General features: G+C 39.2%; 1 protein-coding gene across 3 annotated transcripts in view; it reads left to right on the top strand.

Annotated features, from left to right (window-relative positions):
* NWD2 (NACHT and WD repeat domain containing 2) overlaps positions 1-22,673 on the top strand; it is a 199,093-nt gene extending 176,420 nt beyond the window's left edge. For all 3 annotated transcript variants that reach the window (XM_002745924.6, XM_078367399.1, XM_078367400.1), the window contains 4 exons: positions 4,340-4,543; positions 7,543-7,687; positions 12,142-12,731; positions 16,530-22,673. In XM_002745924.6, coding sequence (XP_002745970.3) covers positions 4,340-4,543; positions 7,543-7,687; positions 12,142-12,731; positions 16,530-20,462 — 4,872 coding nt within the window. In that variant the 3' untranslated portion in view covers positions 20,463-22,673. The remainder of the gene's footprint in view (positions 1-4,339; positions 4,544-7,542; positions 7,688-12,141; positions 12,732-16,529) is intronic.
* The last annotated feature ends 1,913 nt before the right edge of the window (positions 22,674-24,586 follow it).

The raw sequence follows: 24,586 nt of genomic DNA, 5'->3' as shown, positions 1-24,586 counted from the left end.
AATGTGGAAGCAAAATTCACTTTTGCTGTTTCTCAAATAGCAAGATAAGACTGAGGTGGAAGCCTGTCTCAGACTCCTAAAAATTAACTGATTCATGATTTATGAGCATTCCACCTAAAGGAAGAATCAATAGAGAGAAGGAAAAGACTAAGGGAGAACAATCCAATAAGTAACTTTAAGCCTGTAGCACAGTATTACTTTTCTGAGGTTCTATATTACCACTTTATATATTGCAGGCACTCAATATATATTTGTTATTTGAATGGGATAAGGATTTTTTTCTTTTTTAGTACTCATTAAGGAACATTTTGCCTTACTCTATCGATTAAATAATTGCAGTATTTGGTGCCAAGTGCTCAACTGAAAAGAAATGATTATTTTTAAATAGCCCTCAATTTTTGCAATGATCCACTGTGGTCCAGGCCCTGGCCCTTCAGTACTTGCTAACCATTCCTCATGAGACCACATATACACTGCCCGCAGCAATGGCTCTCGAATTCTGAATTCCTTTGGAACCTCATTTTAACATGCAGGTTTCTGAGAATCTTCACTCACAATATTCTTTCCATCTGAGAATGGACCTAGCAGCCTGCATTCTAGTAAGTATCCAGATGTAGATGATCTGTGGAGCACATTTTAGTAATCGATCCGTAGATTTGACTGTACCCTAGTCTCTAGGACCAGCCTTGTTTAGAGCAGAAAGAAGTTGAAGAACCAGCAGTACATTGCTGTGCAATCATGATGGTGCTGTCCTGGGATGAGATCTAGTTTCTGCACTGTCTGCTTTTGTCCTCTTCCCTGCTTCATGCCTAAAACCAAACTGGTCTTGCCTTGGATTGTAGCAGCTGAGTCCATGATATTCCAAGACCTCACTGACTACTAGATGGAGTGTTGTCAACTACTAAATCTCATATTTAACGTGCTGCCTGTCTTCCTGGTCCTCCACTAATGACCAAACTCCATCTGTATACGTTTTTGGACTCCACCAATGCCTACTGCTCAGACATTCTCTTATTCCCTATTTCATCCATGTGAGTCTGTTTGATGACTCATCCCAGCATTAAAACCTCATTAGTGGCATACAGCCCCATCTAAGAGTGCTGGCTATCCCTGTCCAGAATTAGTCAAGATAATGGGATAATCACCAGGTTGGTTACCCTAAAAAAGATAATGTTCCCTGTATGTGTGGTAAAAGGAAAGGTCGTGCCTATTTGTTTAGCATAAGAGATTTTAGAAGAGGAAATCATTAGAAGTTGGGAAACAACTTGAGGTACGTCATTTTTGTTGTATGAACCTGTTACCAAGAATTGGCCCAATGGTCCAATAGAAGTCCTCTTAATTGGCCTTCAGGCTAATACAGTGGGTTGCAAATGATAAAACACCCTCTGTAGAACCCTCATATACCATGCTGAAATCATGGATACCAATAATGTGGCATCCCTGCATTCTAGCCCCTTCCAAAGGGGCTTTTGCAGCCAAAAAGAACAGCCAGGTTAGATCTACTTCCTTTCTGGTTGTTGAGGCAGTGAATTCAGTTATCCACAGTCACCTTCAGTAAATTAGTTATATGAGATGGCTTATGTGCTAAGGAGAGAGAGAGGACATGGTCCAACCAGAGATACAATATCTGCTTTAGGAATGCGACTGAAATGAGTATTGCTCACAAAACTGGTATCTTCCCAAATTGTTACTCTACCTACTGAGAGTTGAACTATTTTATTTGACTGTAAAAAGAAGCTTCAGGGAAGAGCAGAACAAACTTTAATGATTTCTTTATCTGTCTTGTTTCATTCATTTAGTCAACAACTGTGTGTTTTAATCCTTTCTGTGAGCCGGGAATAAACAGCTCTGACCTTTCCCTCAGAGAGCTTATCATTGAGTTGTAGAGTTTAGGTCATGAATTTATGTGGACACAGATCTACAGGGGACTTTTCGTATTCTCTCAGCTGCCTGTTTCAGATGAAAAGAGCACGGTGAATACTGAATAGGCAGTCAAAGTAGTCAGAAGTACCACCTAGGGAAGCCAAACCTGCAGTTCACCTTCCAGTGGATAAACACAGCTTGATGTTCATGCTAAAATGCTAATCAACGAGAGGAAGGAACAAAAATGCCCCCAGATTGAACAGAAAGCGTCTCATGGATACAGTAAAGTAGACAAATTGCTTTGGTTAATGTAGGCTTATATAAGAGGCCCTTTGTGTTCTCTCCTTATTTCGACTAGATAAGATGAAGATTAATTGAACTACTAAGTGCTATATAAGCTAATAGTTTTATTAGCTTAAACCAGAAGTTCAGCCACCTGGAGGACTTGCGAAAACATAGATTGCTCACTCTGTAACCAGAGCCTATTTTTTAGTAGATCTGGGATAGGGCTTGAGAATTTGCATGTTCCCAGGTGTTGCAGATCCTGCTGGTTCCAGGACCACACTGTACGAACCACTGGCTTAAGCACTCTCAGCAACGGTGAAAGGGTTGCTCCACAAAGCAAATAGGCAGCACCACCAATTTTTTTCTTAAGATGGAGTCTCGCTATGTTGCCTAGGCTAGAGTGCAATAGTACAATCTCGGCTCATTGCAACCTCTGCCTCCCAGGTTGAAGCGATTCTCCTGCCTCAGCCTCCCCAGTAGCTGGGATTACAGGCACATGCCACCATGCCCAGCTAATTTTTGTATTTTTAGTAGAGAATGGGTTTCATCATGTTGGCCAGGCTGATCTCAAACTCCTGACCTCAGGTGATCCACCCACCTTAGCTTCCCAAAATGCTGGGATCTCAAGTGTGAGCCACCATGCCTGGCTGGCACCACTACATTTAAAATGTTTAAATACCTGCTATTTTTTTCACTACAAAATAATATATATGTATACCAAAAAAAAAAGGTTTTTAATAAAAAAGCAATAAACTTATTAAATGACCTATGTAAATTTAAAACCATTCAAAGATAGCCATTAATAACCTTGCTTTGTATTTTTATAAAATGTTTCTCATGTATGTTTGTGTATTGATATATACATGATATTCTCTCTAACATATGTATGTAATATTCTCTATATATTAATATAAAAACACTGGAATCATCTCTCTTTTTTGAGATAACTTCTCATTCTGTTGCCCAAACTGGAGTGCAGTGGTGCAATCTTGGCTCACTGAAACCTCCACCTCCAGGTTCAAGGGATTCTTGTGCCTTAGCCTCCCAGGTAGCTGACATTATAGGCACATGCCACCATGCCCGGCTAATTTTTGGATTTCTTAGTAGAGACAGGGTTTCATCATGTTGGACAGGCTGGACCTGAGCTCCTGGCCTCAAGTGACCCACCCGCCTCGGCCTCCCAAAGTGCTGGGATTACTGGCAAGAGTCACTGCACCCAGCCTGGAATCATCTTATGTATACCAGTTCATAACTTACCCTTTTCACTCAATATATATTTGCAAACATATCTCTAAGTCAATATAGTTGTATGATACAATGTAGTAGATCCTTTGAATGAACATTTAGGTTATTACACAATTCTTTCAAGGAAACCAATTCAGCACAAATTTTTTCTTAAAGTCTTTATTTCTATCCTTAATTATTTTCTAATGGCAAATTCCCAGAAGAAAAAAATCCCAAGTAAAAAGTTATATAGATTTTTAGGGATCTTACTACATATTGCCTGATTAGGCTTCAAATGCTAGATCATTTTACATGTCCATCAGCACTCTATGGTTAATGTTCTCACACCTTGACATAGGCTGAGTACATATTTGTTCATGGTTTTCCTGTGAGAGGTTTCTTTCACCAGTTTAATAGAGAAAAAAATTCTCTCTTGTTTACACTTTGAGTTTTTCTTTTTTTTTTTAGTTATCAATGGGGTTACTGGTAGTATCACATTCAGTGATGCCATACTTCTTTTTATTTTAGGTGTATGAATCTGAAGCTTAGAATTATGCTGTCAGTTCCTGACAGAGCAGCTCTTTGGTTTGAGGCTTTACATGTTTAACATTTTTAAGGTCTAGCTTGTCATTTTTCTTTGATATGAACAAACAAATCTCGGAGCAGATCAGCTTTTGTTGTATTATGTAAACTTTGAGAAAGTAAATGGGCTGCAAAAATTCTTTATTTTGAATTCATCTGATGTGATATGCAGTCTCATTTCTCAGCCCGTGAATAATTTGTTGTAATATAATTGATCTAATTTTACTTAGGAAATCAACTATCCATTGTGATCAAAACAGAAAACTGATGGAGCAATGTACCTTGTTATCTATTGATTAATATTTATTCAGTGACCATGTGATGTGAATGCTAAAATGAACTTTCTTGGTGATACACTAAACTGAAGTTTCTTGTTGATACACAGGGACTATTAGGTGAAAAATATGGGAATATCCGAATCCCTGGAGAAGTTGAAGCCTCAGAGTTTGAGATGATTTTGGATGCCGCCGTAGAGGCAAAGCTGGAGACCAAGTTGCTGGAGGATTGGTACTGTCGAGATGAGAACTCGGTGCCGGCAGCCTATTACCTCAGACCCAAGTCAGAAATGCTGAGAAGCAATAGAAATGCAGTAAGCTGCCTTTCCCTCCAGCCTGTGGATCTGTCCTTTACTTTCAGCCTTTTACATTATCCAGGGGTGGTTCTGCACAAAAAATGCAGAGTAGACAGAAAATTACTCTGCCCTGGGCCCCAAGTTTCCTTTTAACAACTAAATCCACACTGATCCTTGGGGAAATACAAATAAAAACCACAATGTCACTTTCCTTTACACCTGTTAGGGTGGCCATCAAAAAGTCAAAAGATAATAGATGTTAAAGAGGATGTGAAGAAAAAGGAACCCTGGTCCACTGGTGGTGGGACTGTACACTAGGGCAGCCTCCGTGGGAAACAGCAGAGCAGTTCCTCAAAACATTAAACATAGGACGACCCACTTCTGGGTATATATCAAAAGGCAATAAAATCACTGTCTTGAGGAGATATCCGCAATCCCAGGTTCAGTGCACAATCATTCACAATAGCCAAGATATGGAAACAGTCTAAGTGTCTGTCAGCAAATGAAAAGATAAAGAAAATGTAGAAGGAAATTAAGGAACATTTATATACACACACACTGTGATATTATTCACTCTTTTTATAGGAAAACAATCCTACCATTTGCAGCAGCAGGGATGAACCGGGAGGACATTATGCTAAGTGAACTAAGCCAGCCCCAGAAAGACAAATCCCTTATGATCACACTTATATATGAAATCTAAAAATGTTGAGCTCATGGTGACAGAGATTAAGACTGTGGTTACAAAGGTCGGGAATTCAGAGGAAATGGAGAGATGTCAGTCAAAGAGCACAAACTTTCATGGTGACTATAGTTAATTATAAACCTGAAATTGGCTGGGAGAGTAGATCTCTAGTGTTCTTACCAGCCACCAAAACATAGGTAATTATGTAAGGTACTGGATTTGTTGGTTAGCTCGATTGTGGTAATCATTTCACAGTGTATACATATATCAAAACATCACATTGTGCACCTTTAAAAAGTTACTAAATTCAAAGCTAAGAAACCATCAATTGTCACTCACCTTTCCATTTAGCTTCTCTGACTTTCCTTCTCCTGAAGTATATCATTTGTAAGTCCCATCAATGAAGATTTACTAGTGATATTAATTGACTTTTAATTATTAATATTGGTATTAAACAATAATTTAATGAAATAATTATATATTAATTCTCAATATTAATTGATTAAAGTACCATTAATGAAGCTCCCTGTGTTTACTTATCTGAAAATATTATTGTTTTGCCCACTTTTCTATAATGCATCTATGTATTCTGATTGGTATATGTCATGCTTCCTATATCTGTGAATTCATATAATCTCCTAATTCTAGAAAATTATCAGCCATCATCTCATCAAACAATGTCTTTCCTCTGTTCCCTCTGTTCTTTCCTTGTGCTCCTTAATTACATGTGTATTCAGCCATCTCAGTCTGTCCTCCACGGCTTCTAATTCTCTTTCACATAATCGATGAAAATTGATCATTTCACATGATCATTTAGGTTTACCCCAATATTCCCACCCAGAGAAACAATATTCTTACAAATAATTAATCTGAATAGTACATTTGAGGCTGAAGAAGAAAAATGATCACGTGAAACTGATCACAATCATGATCAATTCCCATGATCAGTTTTCTTATCTCTGTGCTGCTTTCCAGAAGATAACTTCAGATCATTTTTCCAGTTCACCAGTTTCTTCTTCAGCTGTGTTTGTTTTGTCCATACATTGAGTTTTCAAATTTGACAGTTGTATTTTTTATTTTGTGAAAAGTTTGTGTGTGCGTGTTTCCTGGGAAAGAAAGGCCTTTGTAAAATCTACCAATTATATATAGTCTCTTTTAAAATTTTAAGTTCATAGTTTTCCTTTAACATTTTAAACACTTCGTTTATATTCATGCATCTTATGGAGAGTGATGGAGTGAGGCTGAATCTTGCCTGAGCATGATGGATACATTATTATCTACTTTCCAACTTGGCTTCCAAGTTTATCTATGATATGTTCCTTAAAAGCAAATGAAAGAGGAAGAGGGAAAGAGTGGACCTGTTCATTGCATAGAATATTTAGGGAGACTTCAAGAAGGCATAGACATCCAACCCTCTGCCAAAGAGAATGTCCTTGATTTAATCAGTACCAGCCAGTTCCAAGAGGACAAGCATGAGTTACCCATGGTTTTCCACTTCGTGATCTGTGTATCTGTCATTCTGGTATCCAACATAATGCATTTTCTCTGTGCAACATGAAATCCTAACAGAATCCTTGATTTTTCTTCTTCACCCTCACATGTATTCTTGAAAGTAATTATCTGTAACAATATTGTTTCTCTGGGTGGGAATACTGGGGTAAACCCAAACCATTTCCCAGTTAAAGATGCTAGGAGTAAATATAGATGGCAAAGAACCAGATACCTCAAGAAACCAGTTTATAATATGATCTGGGGGATTTTCTCATATGTTAGTATTTAATTTGCTGTAATTGTTTCTTCATTTATTTTTATGATCCACTAGGGAAATTGAGATTATTCCTAAAACCCCATATGATATTTCTGCATAAATTATTATTGAATAAGTGAATGTACAAGTAAGATTATCATCAAGATTATATAAATGTTACTTTCTTGCTAGGCAGTCCTTCCATTTTATCTCCTAGTGGATCATCAAAACAAATGAAGCTAAAATAACCTACCCTTTAACTTTCTCTCCCCTTCGGAGGATGCCAGAGAGATTTTCTTATAGCATTTGTACCAAAACTCAAAAGCAAAAAGCATGGTATATAAGAAAGCCCAACAAACACACCCTATTTGGATCACACCCTTGTGTAACTTGGTCAAGTTCACATGCAACAGGGAAATAATTTCTAACTTTCAGGGTTATCGGGGGGATTAAACTAAACACTGTCTATAAAGCACTTATCATAATATTGGCATAGTAGGCCTTCAAGTCAAAATTCTCTTGTTCTTAAATACAATTCTTCTTTGATGATTGTAAGACTAATTTCTCTTTTTTACATTTCTATAGATGCAGCCTTCTGCCAATGCTGAAAATGAGAAGACATGGCAAGAGATATCAGATGAGATCAAGAAGATATTTAAGACTGCTGTAAAGCTGTTGCATGAAAAGGGTAAAATGAAACACAGCCAGGCTAAGAGGTACCTGTTCTCAGGTAATTTTCCCACACCTTCAGTAAAACAAGAAATAGATAAATAATAGGTACATCTACTGCTTCCCTTTGATGCTGTGCAAATTTAATCCCATTTACTGCCTGGTGAAATTTAATTTTTCTAAATGTTCCCATGTTCTAAAGAAGCAAATGTTCTTTTGTTTTAATTCATAGAAAAGCCTTTCCTTAACTTGAGGGCTTCTCTAGAAAATGTGATTTTAAAAGAAGCCAGAAGTGACACTGGATACAATTGACCAGATTCCGCCATTATTTCTCAATTGAGCTGTTCATTCATCATTCGCCCGCTTATTCAGCAAATATTAATGGACCTATTGGGTTCCTATATGCCAAGCAATAGGGAGACAACGCTTAGTAAAAAGGCAAGGTCTCAGGTCTCCTGCAACTTATTTTTTAGAGGGAGGAAAATACTAATAAATGATAGCCAAGTAATCAAATAAATGAACAAGATCATATCAAAAGTGATTGATAAGTATTATGAATAAAACAAAGCACAGTCATAGGATAACAGTGACTGATAAAGGATGTGGGGGGTCCAGATTTAGATGAGGTGAGCAAAAAGAAGAAGACTTTTGACCTGAATTACAGAAGAAAATCAGAGCTGACAGTGCCATATGGTAGAGAATTCCCAGCAGAGGGAGCAACAGGTTCAAGACCTCTGAGAAAGGAACGTGCTTAGCTCATTCCAGGAGCAGGAAAAAGAAACGGTAGCTTTGCTTTTTTTTTTTTTTTTTTTTTTTTGGTTCTTTTAACTTTTACAAGGAGGGAGAGATGAGGATAGAAGTTGAGCACAGGCTGTCATAGGAACCTTATGTCTTATTCTGTGTGACATGGGAAGCCAACAGAGGGTGTGGTGCAAGGGATTTGGTAGAATCTAATTTAACATTAAAATAAAAACCTACCCAGTTATTCATGTATATTTCAGTCTATACTGTACCAGTTATTCTGTGTACAGAGACTCACCTGTTGGCCTTTCTCACCATGGAAAGGAAGCTTTATCATTAGAAGTTGCTCAGGAAACTACAGAACTGAAGGAATACGTCAGTCATAGTTTCCAGGGAACAAACACAACTAGGTAAAAATAGTCAGATGAGTAGCATTTATTTTGAAAGTTGATAGTAAAAATTTATGGAGGGAAAAAAGTGTAATAGCTGAGTTTCTAAGTGGGTTTTGGAATGATGTGGCAAAGCATTTGTGAAAACCTAAAAGGTACTTGGTAATCATTCTCACTGGATACATGTGTGTGAACCTCAGGAAAGTTACAAACCATTTTGACAAATTCCAGAAAGAAGCTGTTTTTAAAAATTGGGTCTTATTTAAACTCTTCCTGAAAATACCAAAATTGTCAGGTATAAGTACTATATTTAGAATATCCAGATTCGGGTTTATCCTTGTTTCTTTGGAACCTTTAGATCTGTCTTTGAGGCTCTGGCTCTTCATCTTTATCAAAGACGGAACATCCCTGTTCCATCAAGAACTGTTTTAGAGAAAAGTACCAGTGAGGCTTTCCTGTGATTTATGTAAAAGACACCGGTTTGGGGAAGGCATCCTCCTATTTGCAATCACACAGCTCAAGTGTTCGTTATCTCAGTAGCAAACACTTGCCCTAGCTGTCCCCATAGTGAAGAATTGTGTCCACGTGGATAGCCATGTGAAGATGAGAAATTTCATGTGAGCTGCTGCAAGTGGACTGTTTTCTGCTTGGGGATCTCCTAAAGATACACATCCTCATGACAACTTGATTTGTTTTACATTTCAAACTCCTTTTAGATCATGTCTGCATAATCAAAATTGCTGACTTGCCAACTTTTTCAAATGGATATAGTATATATTATATTTTTAGAAATCTTGAAATAAGAATACTGGATAGAACCTGTTAAAGGTGTATTATTTATGTTTTAATGTAATTTTTCCCCTTTTTAAACAACAGGAGAGGAAGAGAAATAAATTAGACTCTAAAATCGTGCCCTTCTGAGAACATCAAAACTCAAGGCCTTGGGAATCTTAAAGAAGTTAATTTCTCATGAATGATCTTTCTCGTTTGGGTTGAAAATTTCTTCATGGATGATAGTTATCAGGACTGGAAATCTGCTTCTACCATTACCTTCATTGGGTGCTGTCACTGGTTAAATTTCAGGACATTAAGGAGCATGCAAAAACAGAAAATAAATATGATAGTCTAATAATGTCCTAAAATTCTAAAGCTTATGATATTTATAGATAGGCATCAGAAATTATGAATAAAAGTCCCCTAAAATCATAGTCTCCTAAAATCAATAAAAGTCCCCTAAAATCAATTAAAGTCCCCTAAAAATAACTCTGTAGAGTTGCCTTTGTATCACAGCTCTCATTTATGCCGGGATATTTAAGTCTATACCACACCAGGCATTCTGTATACAGCATTTGCCCCTGCTGAGCCAAGGTTAGATGGGCTCTGCCAAACTGGTTTATTTGTATTTCTTTTTTTGCTCCATTTATGAACAACACTTCTGCTTGATACACTCTTTCCATAAATGTGATAACAATGTCAAGTTATAGTTGAGTTGTTTTCTGGGAGTCAAAGGTGGCAAGGCCTATCTCCCATTATGACGCATTATATATCGATACTACAGTTTGACCGCTTCCTTTCTCTTCATGATACTCTCAGAATGTAGCAAGCCACTAAATCCAGCCTGCTAGCATTTTACACAGATGACTAGAAAAGAGATGGGCCCGAGGCTGCTTTCTGTAGTAGCTCACGATGTCTAGATTTCTGGCATCTTCCCTTATCTACATTATAACAAGTTCTCACTCTTCCTTAAAAAGTGCTGTCACTGGTTAAATTCCTTAAAAAGTAGAGTAGACATATGTTTATTAGATTCTATAACTGGCTTCCTTATCCGGCTTGCTCAATTAAAATGCTTTGTAGAATGTACTGATGCTCACAGCACAGCTTACTAGACACTGGCAGCTATGAACATATCTTTTTCATTTGGGTTAAAAATTTCCTTCGAAAGGCTCTCATTGCTGAAAAAATATTATCACAAGAGTTCCACTTAAAGGCACCATTTTTAAATAAAATTCTCACCTTCTTAACAGTTACATTATAGAATATATGTACATATATTCTACATTTTGCTTGACAGTGGAGTTAGGGCTAGTATATAATTTTTTTCGATTTATGGCCAGACCAGCCCTGTGTATTCAGAGCCTCCCTGATAGAAATTCACAATCTGAGATTAAAACACCTGCAGATTCCATGTCTGATGAAGACCAACTTCCCACTCACAGATGGCTGTCATCTTGCTGTGTCCTCGTAGGGTGGGAGAGGCAAGGGAACAATCTGAGATGTTCTATATGAACATGACTTTCAGTCATAAAGGCTCTGCCCTCATGACCTAATCACCCAAACTCCCCACCTCCTAATACTGTCACACTGGGGATTAGGTTTCAATATATAAATTTCTGGGAGACACAAACACTCCATTTATAAGGCTCCATAATGGATTATTTTTCTCAGTGTTCTGTTTTCTCTCATCATTGTATCCTAAGCAATTGTCAGCATGCCTAGAATACATAAGGTGTTCAATGAAGAGCAATTTGATGAAGGAAAGGGATGGAAAAGGAGGAAGAAAGGAAGATCAGCCAATTTTAAGACTGCTTTCTTTATTAATTCATTTCCATTTGTTTATTTTACGTATTTTTAATTTTTCTCTGCACAGTGATGTTTTCATTACTACTGATCCAGTTTAAAATTTTCTTATGGGGACTCAAGTGATTTATAATGTATATTTACTTGTGTCCAAGCATATGTATTTTAAGCCATAATATGGTATATGTTAGAGGAAATGAAGTTAGTAAGTCACTTTTCTGTACTTGTTCTGATGGATATCATAACAGTGACATAGATCACCCAGATTGATCAGTCATCAGAATATGATTATATTTTGCCTTAAAAGTGCTTTTGTATTGATATTTGATCATATCTGATTAGAACTCAATACACCTCAAACAAAATGGTGAAGTCACTTTGTCAAGAACATGCTGAGAAGGAACAATTAAGTAGTTACATCCTTCAGCCTCCTCCTTTTCTTTCTTCCCTGGCCCAAATGAGTCCCTCTTGGAACCTCTGAATTCTGAGAGGGAAACTGAGCAGCAATTGAAAATAATAGATAATAGAAATATCTACTCTAAATTTGATATGCTTTCTTTATTATGCTTATATCCAGCCTCTTCCTAAACTTGGGGAGAAAATTAGATAATCTTATACAAAACCTATTCATATGGGTTGCTGGCTGATTAGAAAAAGACAAGAAATCAAGAAATTATTCTGAAGATTACTCTGCTACAAACCATAAGCAAAATAATCTAACGTTAATAACTAAGTGTTGACTACTAAGAATGTGGTTGTGTTGCTCCTTTGTTCTAAGCAACAAATTCCTTGTTATATTTTCTTTCAGCTATAGAGGATGAGTTTGACTTTGCTCTGGGAAAACAAACTCCAGCATTTCTAAAGAAGTGTGTTTGCTACATTAGGAAAATTGCTAACATTGAGCGGTTTGTGAAAATCCCAGAGATGGGAAAATACATGGATATAACTGGAACAGAACCAAGGATTATTCGGGACCCAGAAGCCCAAGAGAAGCTGATAAAACTCAGGGATGAATTTATTCCTACTATTGTTGCATCATCTAATCTGAGAGTGTACACATCTGTTACTCATTGTGACATGAAACTAGGCTACTCCCAAGAAATAGAAAATCATTATATCGAAGGACTTGGCAAACAATTTTATGAGGACATGATTGACATAATTCAGGCAACAGTACAACAGAATTTTGACACTGAAACTGATACACTCTATGACGAAATCCTTCAACATTCATCATTATGTAAAACATATGCCTCATTCTATGAGTACAAATGCGAATCTCTCAACATAGTGCATAACTACATTCTTCCAAGCAAAACTGGGCACATCAACCCTCTTATTATATATGGTGGACCATGCACTGGGAAGACCCTTCTGCTTGCTGAAGTAGCAAAGAAGGTAAAAGCTTATTCTTTTGGAAAATGGTAAATTAATCAAATTTATTTCTACTTTCTGTGTTTACTATGTGAATTATAGTTGGTCTTTTAGTAGTGAATATTTTATTGCTTTTCTTTTTGCTGGTATAACAGTTACTTTGAGAGAGCAAAACTCGTGGGGTACAACTGGAAAGCAAATTCACTTTTTCTCTCTGTTTAGACTCATGTTGTAGGCTAGTTCCTATCCCTGACCCCATTTGGATGAAAACTTAGGCCAGTCTCAATGACTGTTCTCATCCCCTTCAGACAAAGACAAGCACCTCTGGTCTCTTCTGTCTGCTAAAGCAGTCTCAGTTCAGTCATTGGTATGACCACTGTAAGGTAAAAATGAAAATATCAGTCTACATTTTTCTTCCCCATCTGGGGCCTCTCATAAACGAGGCACATACAGTGGGAAATGAGGATCTTCTTTCTTTTTCCACGTGGTGCTTCTTTCTCTCCTTTCCTAATCCCAACGACATTTATGATTTCTGTAAAGTTACAGTGTAGGGCATATAGGACAGGTAAGGTGGCCAGAAAGTTTTTATATAACCAGTACTGTTCTGAACTGGGCTGTGAACTCTCTGATCTTAGCACGTGTTGAAAGCTGCCTCCCATCTCTTCGGAGGTCTTTTCTTGGAGGTCGTTCCCCTCCTGTACCTTTGCCCTGTCTTCCTTGAGCATCTCCTACCTACAGTTACATAAACACAGGGGAATGCATCTTTTTTGTAGCTGGTTGCTTCCTCAGCTCCTAGACATCCAGCAATGCACTTCCTCTCTACGGCCCAGCACACTCATTAGATAGGACCTGGGAAAAACAAACAGAAAACCCTTGTTAGCTCACTCTGGCCTGCCATCCACATGTGATACATGAGAAACACTCAGGTATTGTTTTGCCCTAAGGAACTCTAGACCTCCAGGCCAGTCCCAGCCTTGCAGCTCTGTCTCACTTCTCCATCACAGCAGCTAACCAGCCTCAGTCATTCAGCCTTCATGGTTCCCAGATGTCACCAAGTACCAGGTGCCTGCATCCCCAAGCTGTAGGGGCATTCTATAAGTGGTCCACTAAAGTCCCTTCAACTTGGCTAGAAGTGAAGGACAGGCATGTCTCTAATCTCCTTTTAGCGAGGGAGTGGGGAGATATACAACCCACAGCACCCTGATTCCACCATTTTTCTCTGCCTCTCCAATCTTCTTTTTCAGGCTAGAGGTGGGTAATCTACTGACAGTAGCAAAGCTGGTTTTCAGAACCTCCCTTTCAAGTCCCGCAGGATGGTCTGGAATCTCACTTTGGAATGTGGTATCTGCTGAGTTGGCTCTTCAGCCTAAACAGGATGAAATTAATTCCATTTGTTTAAGCTCCTCTTCCCTTAGTGTCGAAGTGTGGTGGTTTATTTTATTCTGGTGTTATTTCTGAAGCTTTGTTCTTCCCATGGTTACTCTCTTAAGAAGAGAACTTTCTTTAACTTCATGAATATTCTCATTACCTGTCATGTGCTACATAATCTCAAATTGGTCCTCTCGAGGGCAAGAATAGAGACAGTTACATTGCACCATTTTGTGAGAATTAGATTCCAAAGTAATCCCATAGGCAAAATCAGGTATATTCCACTTACCTTTGAAAAGTCCATAGGAAGTCTAATTTGCTCTTCCTCAATATGTCAAGCCCAGCTGGATTTTCTGCTTGTGTTAGAAGATACAGCTCTTTCTCTAATTAAGCACCAGATGAAGTAGCAGGCTTGCATTTAGGGTCCACATTGCATCTGAATAAATTGTGTATGCATGTGTTTGTGTGCCTTTGAACACTAATTTGTATGTGTATCTTCAAACTTTAGAATTATTCTGAGTAAGCAAGATAGTAATACCACGAGGGGCACATGAGAACTGAAACCAAAGAAGTGAACCTTCACATACGCCATTTTGCACTCACTCTAGGGCCCTTTTCCTTGCGGAAGAAAGAAGCAAAAGGGCGGTGGAGGACAGAAATGTTCAGTTTGACTAAGTCAAAGGTTCTTGGGCTGCGTCTCCACATGCTCTAGCACAAGAGGTTAGGACTTTTGTGGGATGTGCCGATTCCCTGCACAGATAAGCAGTCCCAGTGGGGCAGAGTATGGTAACTGTCCAGAGTTGGTCAGTTTAAGGAATGACTTTCTCTGAGCTCTTGCTCTCCAATAGCCTGAGTTTGTTTATTGACTATCCAGGAGTCAGGTCCCCCAAGAAACTGTGCCTATTTTTAAGTCCCCTGCCTCTGCTTCACTTACCTTCTCCCAGAGAATGTCTGGCTCACCATCAACAACAACCTGTACTCTCCTGTGACCTCATGTCCCTTTGAGGATGCAGATAGATATCTCATTTTTGTGTCATGTGTCACCCAGTGTTTTCATGAGCATAAACTTGTGATGATAGGGCTGCTCTCTACAGACATCATGTGTTCAGCATCATGTGACTGAGAGGAGGGAGGAGGATGCATGTCGTTGTCATAAGCAATCATTGTAGAAACAGTGTTTTCAGATTCACCACCAAAGGATGGTTGTCCAATGACAAGATTATCTTCCTTGAAATCAGCTTCAAAGGTTGAGGCTAAACAACAGCAACCAAACGTTAATTTTCCTTAATAGCTCCTTTTAAAACTGACGTCCATAAATCTTTCTAATCTCATTCATGCCTTAACTTGAACTATCTCTCTTGAGGAACCAAAGTTCACAAACTTACCTCCTAATGTGTAAAATCACTCTTCCTTATCTAAGGCATATCCTTGGTAAATTCCAAGGATAACTGAAAGACTTTATTTTCCTAAAAATACTCATTGGAGTATTTTATGCCTTGGGCATATTTCTTCTTATCCTGACCTTTGAAAATGGAAAGATTCAACTTAGTAGTCTCCTCACATATTTTATCCTTTAACTCCACAGTGTTTTTTAAGAAATGAAACAATGAAAGGTCGGGTATGACTTCTACTCCAGCTTTGTCTCTTGGCGACCATTTAACTCTGAGCAATCATTTATCCAGCTTGGGCCTCAGTTTCCTCTCCTATTAAATGACACTATAATCTCATCTGCCCTTCAGAGAGTTAATGTGAGGACTGATGGCTGCATGCATATAAAATCAACTATCTGTTACAAAGCACAACATTTAACAAAGCTCTTTTAACCACCATTATGTGGATTTTGTAACAGATAAATAATAATCAAAATTATGACCCTATAACGCCATAAAATTATCTCTAAATCATAAAAGATCATATTCACTGTAATTTCAGTATTGAATACTTTTATTGCTTTCTAATTAATTGGAAATTTGGTCAGCCATACATGGCATTATATGCTTTCAATTAATACAGATATTTAACTTAATATAGTATGTAAATCATTACTGAATCCATTCATTAAACACTTACTAAGGACCTACTGTGTGCCACAGCTGCACCAGGAAATGGGTATTCATTCAGTGATACAAAGTTGACCATACTAGATATTTAGATTTATAATTCATGAAACACCTTGTATCTTTCAGAGTACAAGCTAAATATTGCCTTATGAGTGAAAAATACTACTTTAGTACATTCAGTAAGGGTAATCCAGAGGGTCTCGCCTGTAGATTTTAGTGCACAAGCTTTGTGGCCGTTCTTTGGCCTTCTCAAAATGTTTTTCCAATTTTTGGTCCTAGGCTATTTTCTGCATGGTAGGGGTGACCAGATTCTGAGCTCTGGAGAGAGGCAATGTTATCACATATGACCACGTGAATACCCATTACCATTCTAAACTCCACTTTTGTGTTTCAGGCTTATGGTTGGCTACATGAGGACACAGGACCAGAATCTGACCCAGTAGTCATCGTGAGATTTCTAGGAACAACAGACCTGAGTTCTGATCTTAGGACTCTCCTTCTAAGTGTTTGTGAACAATTGGCAGTTAACTACCGGTGTCTGGTTCAAAGCTACCCTAAGAAGATCCATGACCTCTGTGACTTATTTATAAATCTTCTGAATGAGTCTTCACTGCAGAGACCTCTAGTCATAATATTCGATGCACTAGAGCAGCTCTCAGAGAATGATGATGCCAGGAAGCTCTGGTGGCTCCCAGCTCACCTGCCCCGCTTTGTCCGGATAGTCCTTTCCACACTGCCCAACAAACACGGGATCCTGCAGAAACTAAGGTGCCTTATCCATGAAGAAGACAACTACATCGAGCTGATTCCCCGAGACAGGAAGATGTGCAGCCAGGTTCTCAAACACCAGCTGCTGCGCGTCAAGAGGAAGGTCACATCAGGCCAGCAGATTTATGTGAACAATGCATTCTCCAAGTGCACACTGCCAATGTTTGTGAACCTGACCTTTAGGGAGGTGAGACACTGGAGATCTCACAAAGATGTCGATGAATCCTCCCTCTCTGTCACCGTTCATGAAAGTATAGAGCAGTTATTCTGGTCGTTAGAGAAGAAGTGTGGTCAGAAACTGGTCTCTAGGGCTCTTGGTTACATCACCATGGCCAAAATGGGTCTGAGTGAAATGGAATTGGAAGATGTGTTAGCCCTAGACAACAGTGTAATGAGTGAGCTCAATGAAAACACCAGACCCAGCAATCCCCTGAGAGTACCTTATTTGTATATTGCAAGGCTCAAGGAGGGTCTCAGTGGATACTTAATAGAAAGACACGTGAAAAATGTCACACTCCTGGTCTGGGCCAACAGACATCTGCAGCTTATAGCCCAGAAGCTATATCTGCAGGATGACAATGACCTGCGTGAAATGCACACCATCCTAGCAGATTATTTCCTGGGGGTCTGGTCAGGGGGCAGGAGGAAAACTTTCTGCCTCGAGGACCCCTACTTGAATGGCTGCCTTGACTTGGAGAGCAGAAGCTTGCTGGAGGAAGAAAAGCACTTCATGGAACAGGCTTCCTTTGACAGACAGGCTCCAGACCAGCCCTGGGTTTTCCAGTGTAATCCACTGGAACCTGACATCTTTTTCGTCAATCATCGGAAAATGTCTGAGCTTTTGCACCACTTGACGAGGTGTGGAAAAACTGATGACCTGCTTTATGGCATCATCATGAACTTCAGCTGGCTTTATACCATGATCAAAATTGGCCAGTTTGATAAAGTGCTTTCAGACATTGAGCTGGCTTACAACTACTCACAAGAGAAGGAGCTGAAGTTCCTGGCCAGCACCCTCCGCAGCATCAAAAACAAGGTCATTGCATTTCCTGGCTCCCTTTCCGCAGAGCTTCAGCAAAGACTGCTACCTGTTGTAAGCTCCCTGCCTAAACTTAGACATCTTCTTTTAGAGTGTGACAAAGACGGGCCCAAATATTGCTCCATTGTACCATTGCATTCATCCATGGATGTGACATACAGCCCAGAGCGTCTCCCCTTATCATCCAGTCACCTACATGTCACAGAGATCCTGCCCACCCGTAACCCTAGTACTGTCCTCACAGCTTTAGAAAATGGTTCCATCAGCACCTGGGATGTAGAGACTCGACAGCTACTCAGGCAAATCACCACAGCCCAGTCTGTCATCCTGGGCATGAAACTCACCAGTGATGAAAAGTACCTTGTGGTGGCTACAACCAATAACACCTTGTTGATTTATGACAATGTCAATTCTTGTCTCCTGTCTGAAGTAGAAATCAAGGGGACCAAGCATGGAAGCAGCACCACCTACATCAATGGTTTTACGCTGTCCGCCAACCATGCCCTTGCATGGCTGGAAGCCAGCAAAGATGTCACTGTCATCGATCTGCTGTACGGATGGCCGCTTTACCAGTTCCACTGCTGGTATGAAGTGACATGCGTCCAGTGCTCTCTGGATGGTCTGTATGCTTTCTGTGGTCAATACCTGAACACAACCACCATATTTCATTTAGGGAGTGGAGAAAAGTTATGTACGGTGACATCAGAATTTTCAGGTGGATTTGTGAAGTTTCTTCTTATCTTGGACACGGCTCAAGAAATGGTCATGGTAGACAGTGAAGGAAGTCTTTCTGTTTGGAATACTGAGGACATCTCCAGCCCCCAGCTGACTGATGACTTTGATTGCCGAAGAGAGGACAGCGAGGTGGTCAGCATTGAACTTTCAGAAGACCAAAGTGCAGTTCTGATCTGTAAAGCCCTGAGCATTGAGCTGTTAGATACTGGTCTGTGGAAGGTGGCTGAAAAGTTCAGAGCCAAGCACAATGATCGCTTTATATCTGCCGTGCTGTCTAAAAATGGAGACTGCATCATCGCCACCATGGAAAATACCTCAGCTGTGTTTTTTTGGAGGCGGGACACAGGACAGTGTATGGCGAGCTTGCAGGAAATCTCAGGTTCCATTGTTAAGTTAGTGAAATCCAGTCACCACAACATGCTACTGTCTTTATCAACCAGTGGTGTTCTTTCCATTTGGGACATAGATATAATCACAGCTATGTCCAACATAGATAAGACTGGAAAACCCATCCAAAGTTTGCTGTTGCCTGCTAGAGGGGAAATCATTTACTCCCTGGATGGATCTGATTGTGTTCATAAGTGGAACTTCAGCAGTGGCTTCATCGAAGCAGTATTCAAGCATGAAGGAATAGTTGAACACTGTGTGTTAACATCCACTGGAGATATCATGGTGACATCAGATGACAAAAGCAGCCAGTACGTCTGGCACACCAACAGTGGTGAAAACCTTTTTCGAATTAATGGGCAGAGAATATCTCAGCTGCTGATTACACACAATGACCAGTTTGTGGTCTCGCTCTGTGAGGAAAATGCCTCCAGGGTTTGGCGGCTCGCCACAGGCCACAGGGTCTGCAACATTCTGACCACTTTGCAGAATGCCTTTATTACCTCCGCAAATACCTTCGTGGTGGGAATGACTAAAAGCAAGGTGTTGGCAGTCAGTCTCTGGACAGGCAGTATCACCAAGAAATTTTGCTGTGAAGATGGGACCACCATCGTGAATTTTAAATTAATCCCTGACTGTCCTGACATCATCGTGTTTATCACATCAGCTGAGACTGTGAACATCTGGAGTCTGACGGATGAAGTCATCTGTCGGCGCGTGCAACTTCCAAACAACTTCCTAAAAAATCTGGAGGATTTTGAAATTTCTCCCAATGGAAAGCTAGGCATTATATCCAGGGGAGATGAAAACATCAACGTGCTAGATTTACACAGTGGTAAATTGCGGGTGGTTCACGCCTCTGGGATCATCTGGCGGCAGAGGTTGTCTCGAGATGGTCGCTACCTGGTATACATTTGTTTCCGAAATGGGGAGGAGGAGGATGAAAATGGTGCAATATTCAGTTTAATTGTAATGAGACTGGCAGATGGCAAAAATATCGGTGCTTGTTCCCTTTACAAAACACCAACTTTCCTTGCACTCTCTCAGAGGCACCTGAACATCATTGTGGGATTTGATGATGGGAGTATAGGCATATACACGGTAGTAGACCGCGTCGATGCTGCACTGAAAATTAAAATTGCCACTTCAAATAGCAGACAGATTTTTAACAACGCAACACACACCTCCAGGCCAAAGTGTAACAGTTACTGTTTTAAAATATCTGTGGATTGCTTATGGAGAGAATCCACTGAGGTCTTTGCAAGAGACAGCCCCATCACAGTTAGCGACTCTACTGAGTCCAATGAAGCAACACCCACCAAGAAACACAACTCTTGTTATGAGCGAGTGTGCTCAGCCCTAGAAGCCAGGGGCCATAGTTATGCCCCTGATAACTGACAAAATGTTTTCCAGCTAAGCAGAAATATGTGATTTACATACAGAAGAAAAAAACAGTGTGCCCCAAATGATAAGCTATTCATTTCTTAAAAGACAGGAGCAAAGCTGGAATTCCAGTGTTTTATTAAGATGCTCATGAAATGGACAAGTAGGAGGCTGGTTGGGGGTGCAGTGTTTTTCTCAAAGTGTATCCAGGAATGTCGTAATTTCTAGTAGTAGTATTTAAAAGGTTAGTTCATCTGAAAGGTAGAGTCCAAAAGTTTTCAAATTAGCTGTGTGGTGAGGCAGCATAATTCATCCCATTGGTTAAGACGAGAGAGCCTAGAGTTATATACAGATCATTGGAACGAGAATTAGTTCTACAAAAATCAGTTGAAATCATGAAGATAAAGAGCTGCTTGACTTCAAATGATTGTGTGATAAGTAAACACAGCCTTAATATCTTTACATTTTACAGTCCTGACAACTGTGTACACCTAGTCTGCAGTGAATGGTCTAAAGGTGCAAAATCATGTAACAAAAATACCTAAGTGTATTCCCAGTTTCCCAAGAGATCTGACCTGAAATGTGAGAGTGTGGACTGGACTGGGACAAGAACTAACTACCACTATCATAGGGCTACTGAACAAGGATAGTCAGTCTTTATTAAAATACAGTTGCAACAGTTGCATGCAAGGGTTTCTGTATAACAGAGTACACAATTTTTAAACTATTTCTTTCCTGGGTTGCAAAGGAACACATTTACTAAGAAACAACAATCTTTTCGCATCTTTTTGAAATGCATATTTGTGCTGGTTGTAAAGAAGAATTACAGGAAGGGCATTACAAATCTGGTCAAAACACCTGTTCATTTCTATCATTGTACTAACAAAAGTGTACTATTTGGTTAGTTGTATGGAAGCATAAATTATTCCCTAAATTCTGGCAGTCAGTCTTAATAGAGAGCAAGCTTTCTCAACATGCCATCTCTGAGATACTGATGACATTTGCCTTACTCACATTCCTTCTCTTTCCTGTGTAAGATGCAGATAGATGACCAAATACTCTGGGACAAACTGAATATGCCTGTCTTTGTGCTAAAATATTCCATAAACCTTAAGGGTGTCCAAAGGTTCTCTATTGTCCTTGTTTGTAATCACCTTCTTACTTCTACACACCATCTGTATGTTTCTTTATCTGTTACTCTTCCTGCTTCTGCTGTGAAATGGTATTAAATATTTTTTAAAACTACTTCACCTGTTTAAAAGAAAACATGACATCTCAAAAGGTGAAGGTGATAGTTCTTTCTTCCATATCCTCCTCATGGCACATCCTTGGATAACTTTTCAAAAGGTATCTGCAGTTTTGCTTTAGTTTAGTTTTCTTAGAAAGTGGAGACATAACACTTTACTAGAATAATGAACAAGGAACTGATTTGCTTTAGGGCCTGCTCTGCCACAAACTCATTGTGTATTCCTAGACAGGTCTTTAACCTCATCGGTGTGTTGTTTTTGTGATGTGCAAAAAAAAAGGTAGCGATAGTTTCTGCTATAGCCCTCATAGGGACACTGGGAAGCAGTGTAATGAAAACTTCAGCGACATCGTGATTATTGATGCTAATGGGAAAAATAAACTGATCTAACCCATAGAGAACCCAAGCCTATGAGATTTCCCTTTGGTATGCAGTTTAACATGTAAGCATTCAAAGATGTGATTCAGATAAAAATACTCAGCTCCATAGTGAAAGACTTTTTTTAGTGTGTTACTTCTGGTTTAGCTACTAGCCAGGGAGGTGGTAGCCCAGAGAAGGCTACTCACATATACAGAGCACCTAGAATTGATTATATGAGTCTGTGCTTTTGAGCTCTTTAGGCAACACATTCTCATTCCTGTCGTTATCAGTTGAACCTTCATGCCACACATTTCTAAGAATTAAATGCCCAGATGGATTAAATGTAGTATGTGAATGTTCTACGTAAAAGCCAATAGAGTATGCAAGTGACTTGAATGATTTTTCCTAACTTGTTTGCAACTGATAGCTCATATTGAATGTTTTTATGTAAACTTTGTATTGTTGGGAAGAATTACCCAATCAGAGATTTATATTTTCATAAATGTTACATTTAGTTAAATTTTGTTACAGAGTTGTTACACTAGAAAATTATTTCAGTCTTCAAACAATATACAGTCTTGTGTATGTATTATTTGTATGAATAAAAGATAAACTACTTAGATTGGCGTGCTGTTTGTTTTTCTCCCCCATTTTTGGCAGATGTGATTAGAGGCCTTCAGTAATAATAATAATTGTTCATGTTTACTGAGTGTTTATGTTAATCCACGCACTGTACTTGGAGCTTTGTATGTACTTAGCCTTTTAATCTTCACAAGAGCCCTGTGAAGTAGGTCCTGTTAGTATTCTAAATTTATAGGTAAGGAAACCTAGAAACAGGGGTCCAGGGAAAATAGCCAAACAAGACTTCAGTGCACTCTCAATGTCTTTTTCCTTAACTCAAAGTCCATCAGAATAGAGCATTTAATAGCCAGTAGGCACTTAGCGATTGATAATGACCTGTAAGATACTTTCCAACTTGCAGGTGGGAGATGGGCTAGGCTCTGAAGATCACTGGAGGTTGCTCAGGTTTTTCAGGTATCCAGAAAGAGTTAATGAATTCATTCATCAAATATTTATTTGGTCACACATTTTGCCAGAAACACAAAGGTAAATAAAATAGCTCATGCCTTCTAGGATTTAGGTTTTAACAGGAAAACAGGTAGCAACAAATCTCTGTGTAAGTGCAGAGGCAATGTGCTTCCCTCTGAAGATGGGGAGGAAGGAGGAGAAGGATGATGACTGAGGAGTCGTCTTGCTCATAAATTCCCTTTGGTGAAAGAACAGGACCAAGGGGAGCCTTCCCATATGCCCTGTCTTCCATCTCTTGTCTCTTGGATCTGCGAATCCACACATGCACCAAAAAATATTTTTATAAAACAGAAACAGAGCAGTATTGGTGAGCTTTGGTGATAATGCATAGGAAATAATTAGATGAAGTCTTGTATCTGGTTGTCATGAAATAATTGTTCTCAGAGAAACTTTAATGTTTTAAGAAAATAAGAAATTATTCTGGTTTATTGCCTGCATCATGTGGCTGAGACTAACGTGCAATTTACCACCAGTGAAAATTATTCCATTACTCACAAATGGTAATATCCTTTAGGTTGAAAAGGTTAAACCCTTCTCCTTTCAGTTCTCAAAGAAAATGTAGAGAAGTTAATAAATATTTGAAAAAAAGCATTTTAAATAAATAGAATTTGCTTAAATATCTTCTTTCCTAGAGTAAAGGACACAACAAATAATGTTTGTTTGCTATGCCCAAGGCATTATGCCCTGGAATGATTTCAAAAGTCATGCATGACTCCTGCCACACAAAACCCTACAGTCTAAAACAGACACAGCTAAACCAGATGAGACTGATTTCAAAGTCTGTAAGAGTGAAAGCCAGGTGCTGAGGATACACTACAGAAGAGCAATTAATTCAACCTGAGTCTCAAAAAGGTTGGCCCAGAGGACATATAGCTGAAGCTAGAAGAATAATTAGGATTTAGCTGTCAATATCAGAAAACATTTCAGGTAAAGGAAGCTGCATGAGCAAAAATGGGGAGTTGAAGCATATTTCAGCTGACTTCAAATGCTGATGGGATTTTAGACTTTATTCAGTAGTTAGTAGTGTTACCAAAAGCCAGGGGCTCAGCCTAGGTAGGTCCTGTTGCTCGCTACACAGAAAGTCAATCACTAAGGCAATGAGTATTGTCAGGGAAGAAGCCTTTATTATGAATGATATTAGCCAGAGGGACAGGAGACAAGACTCAAATTTGAATCTCCCCTGGCTAAAGTTAGGGTTTACGTGGGGGAAGAAAACAGGCGGGGCAAGAAAGAGGAGCTGATTAACAGGCAGCAGGTGTCTAGCATCTCACTGTAACCTCCTATAGGAAAACAGAAATTAGGGAGGGTTGAGGAAGAGGAATTGGTCAACAGGCAGCAGGTGTAAGTTTCCCAAGCTTCAGCGCTATCAACATTTGGCTTTTTGGAAAACTGGGCTGGTCTCAACAGGAAGCTGGGAAAAAGTGTTGAGGAAGGACAGTTTCTT

Source organism: Callithrix jacchus, chromosome 3 (assembly GCF_049354715.1).
Source record: "Callithrix jacchus isolate 240 chromosome 3, calJac240_pri, whole genome shotgun sequence".
NCBI lineage: Eukaryota > Metazoa > Chordata > Mammalia > Primates > Cebidae > Callithrix > Callithrix jacchus.
The sequence above is the reverse complement of the archived record's forward strand: the minus strand, read 5'-3'. Positions and strand labels throughout refer to the sequence as shown.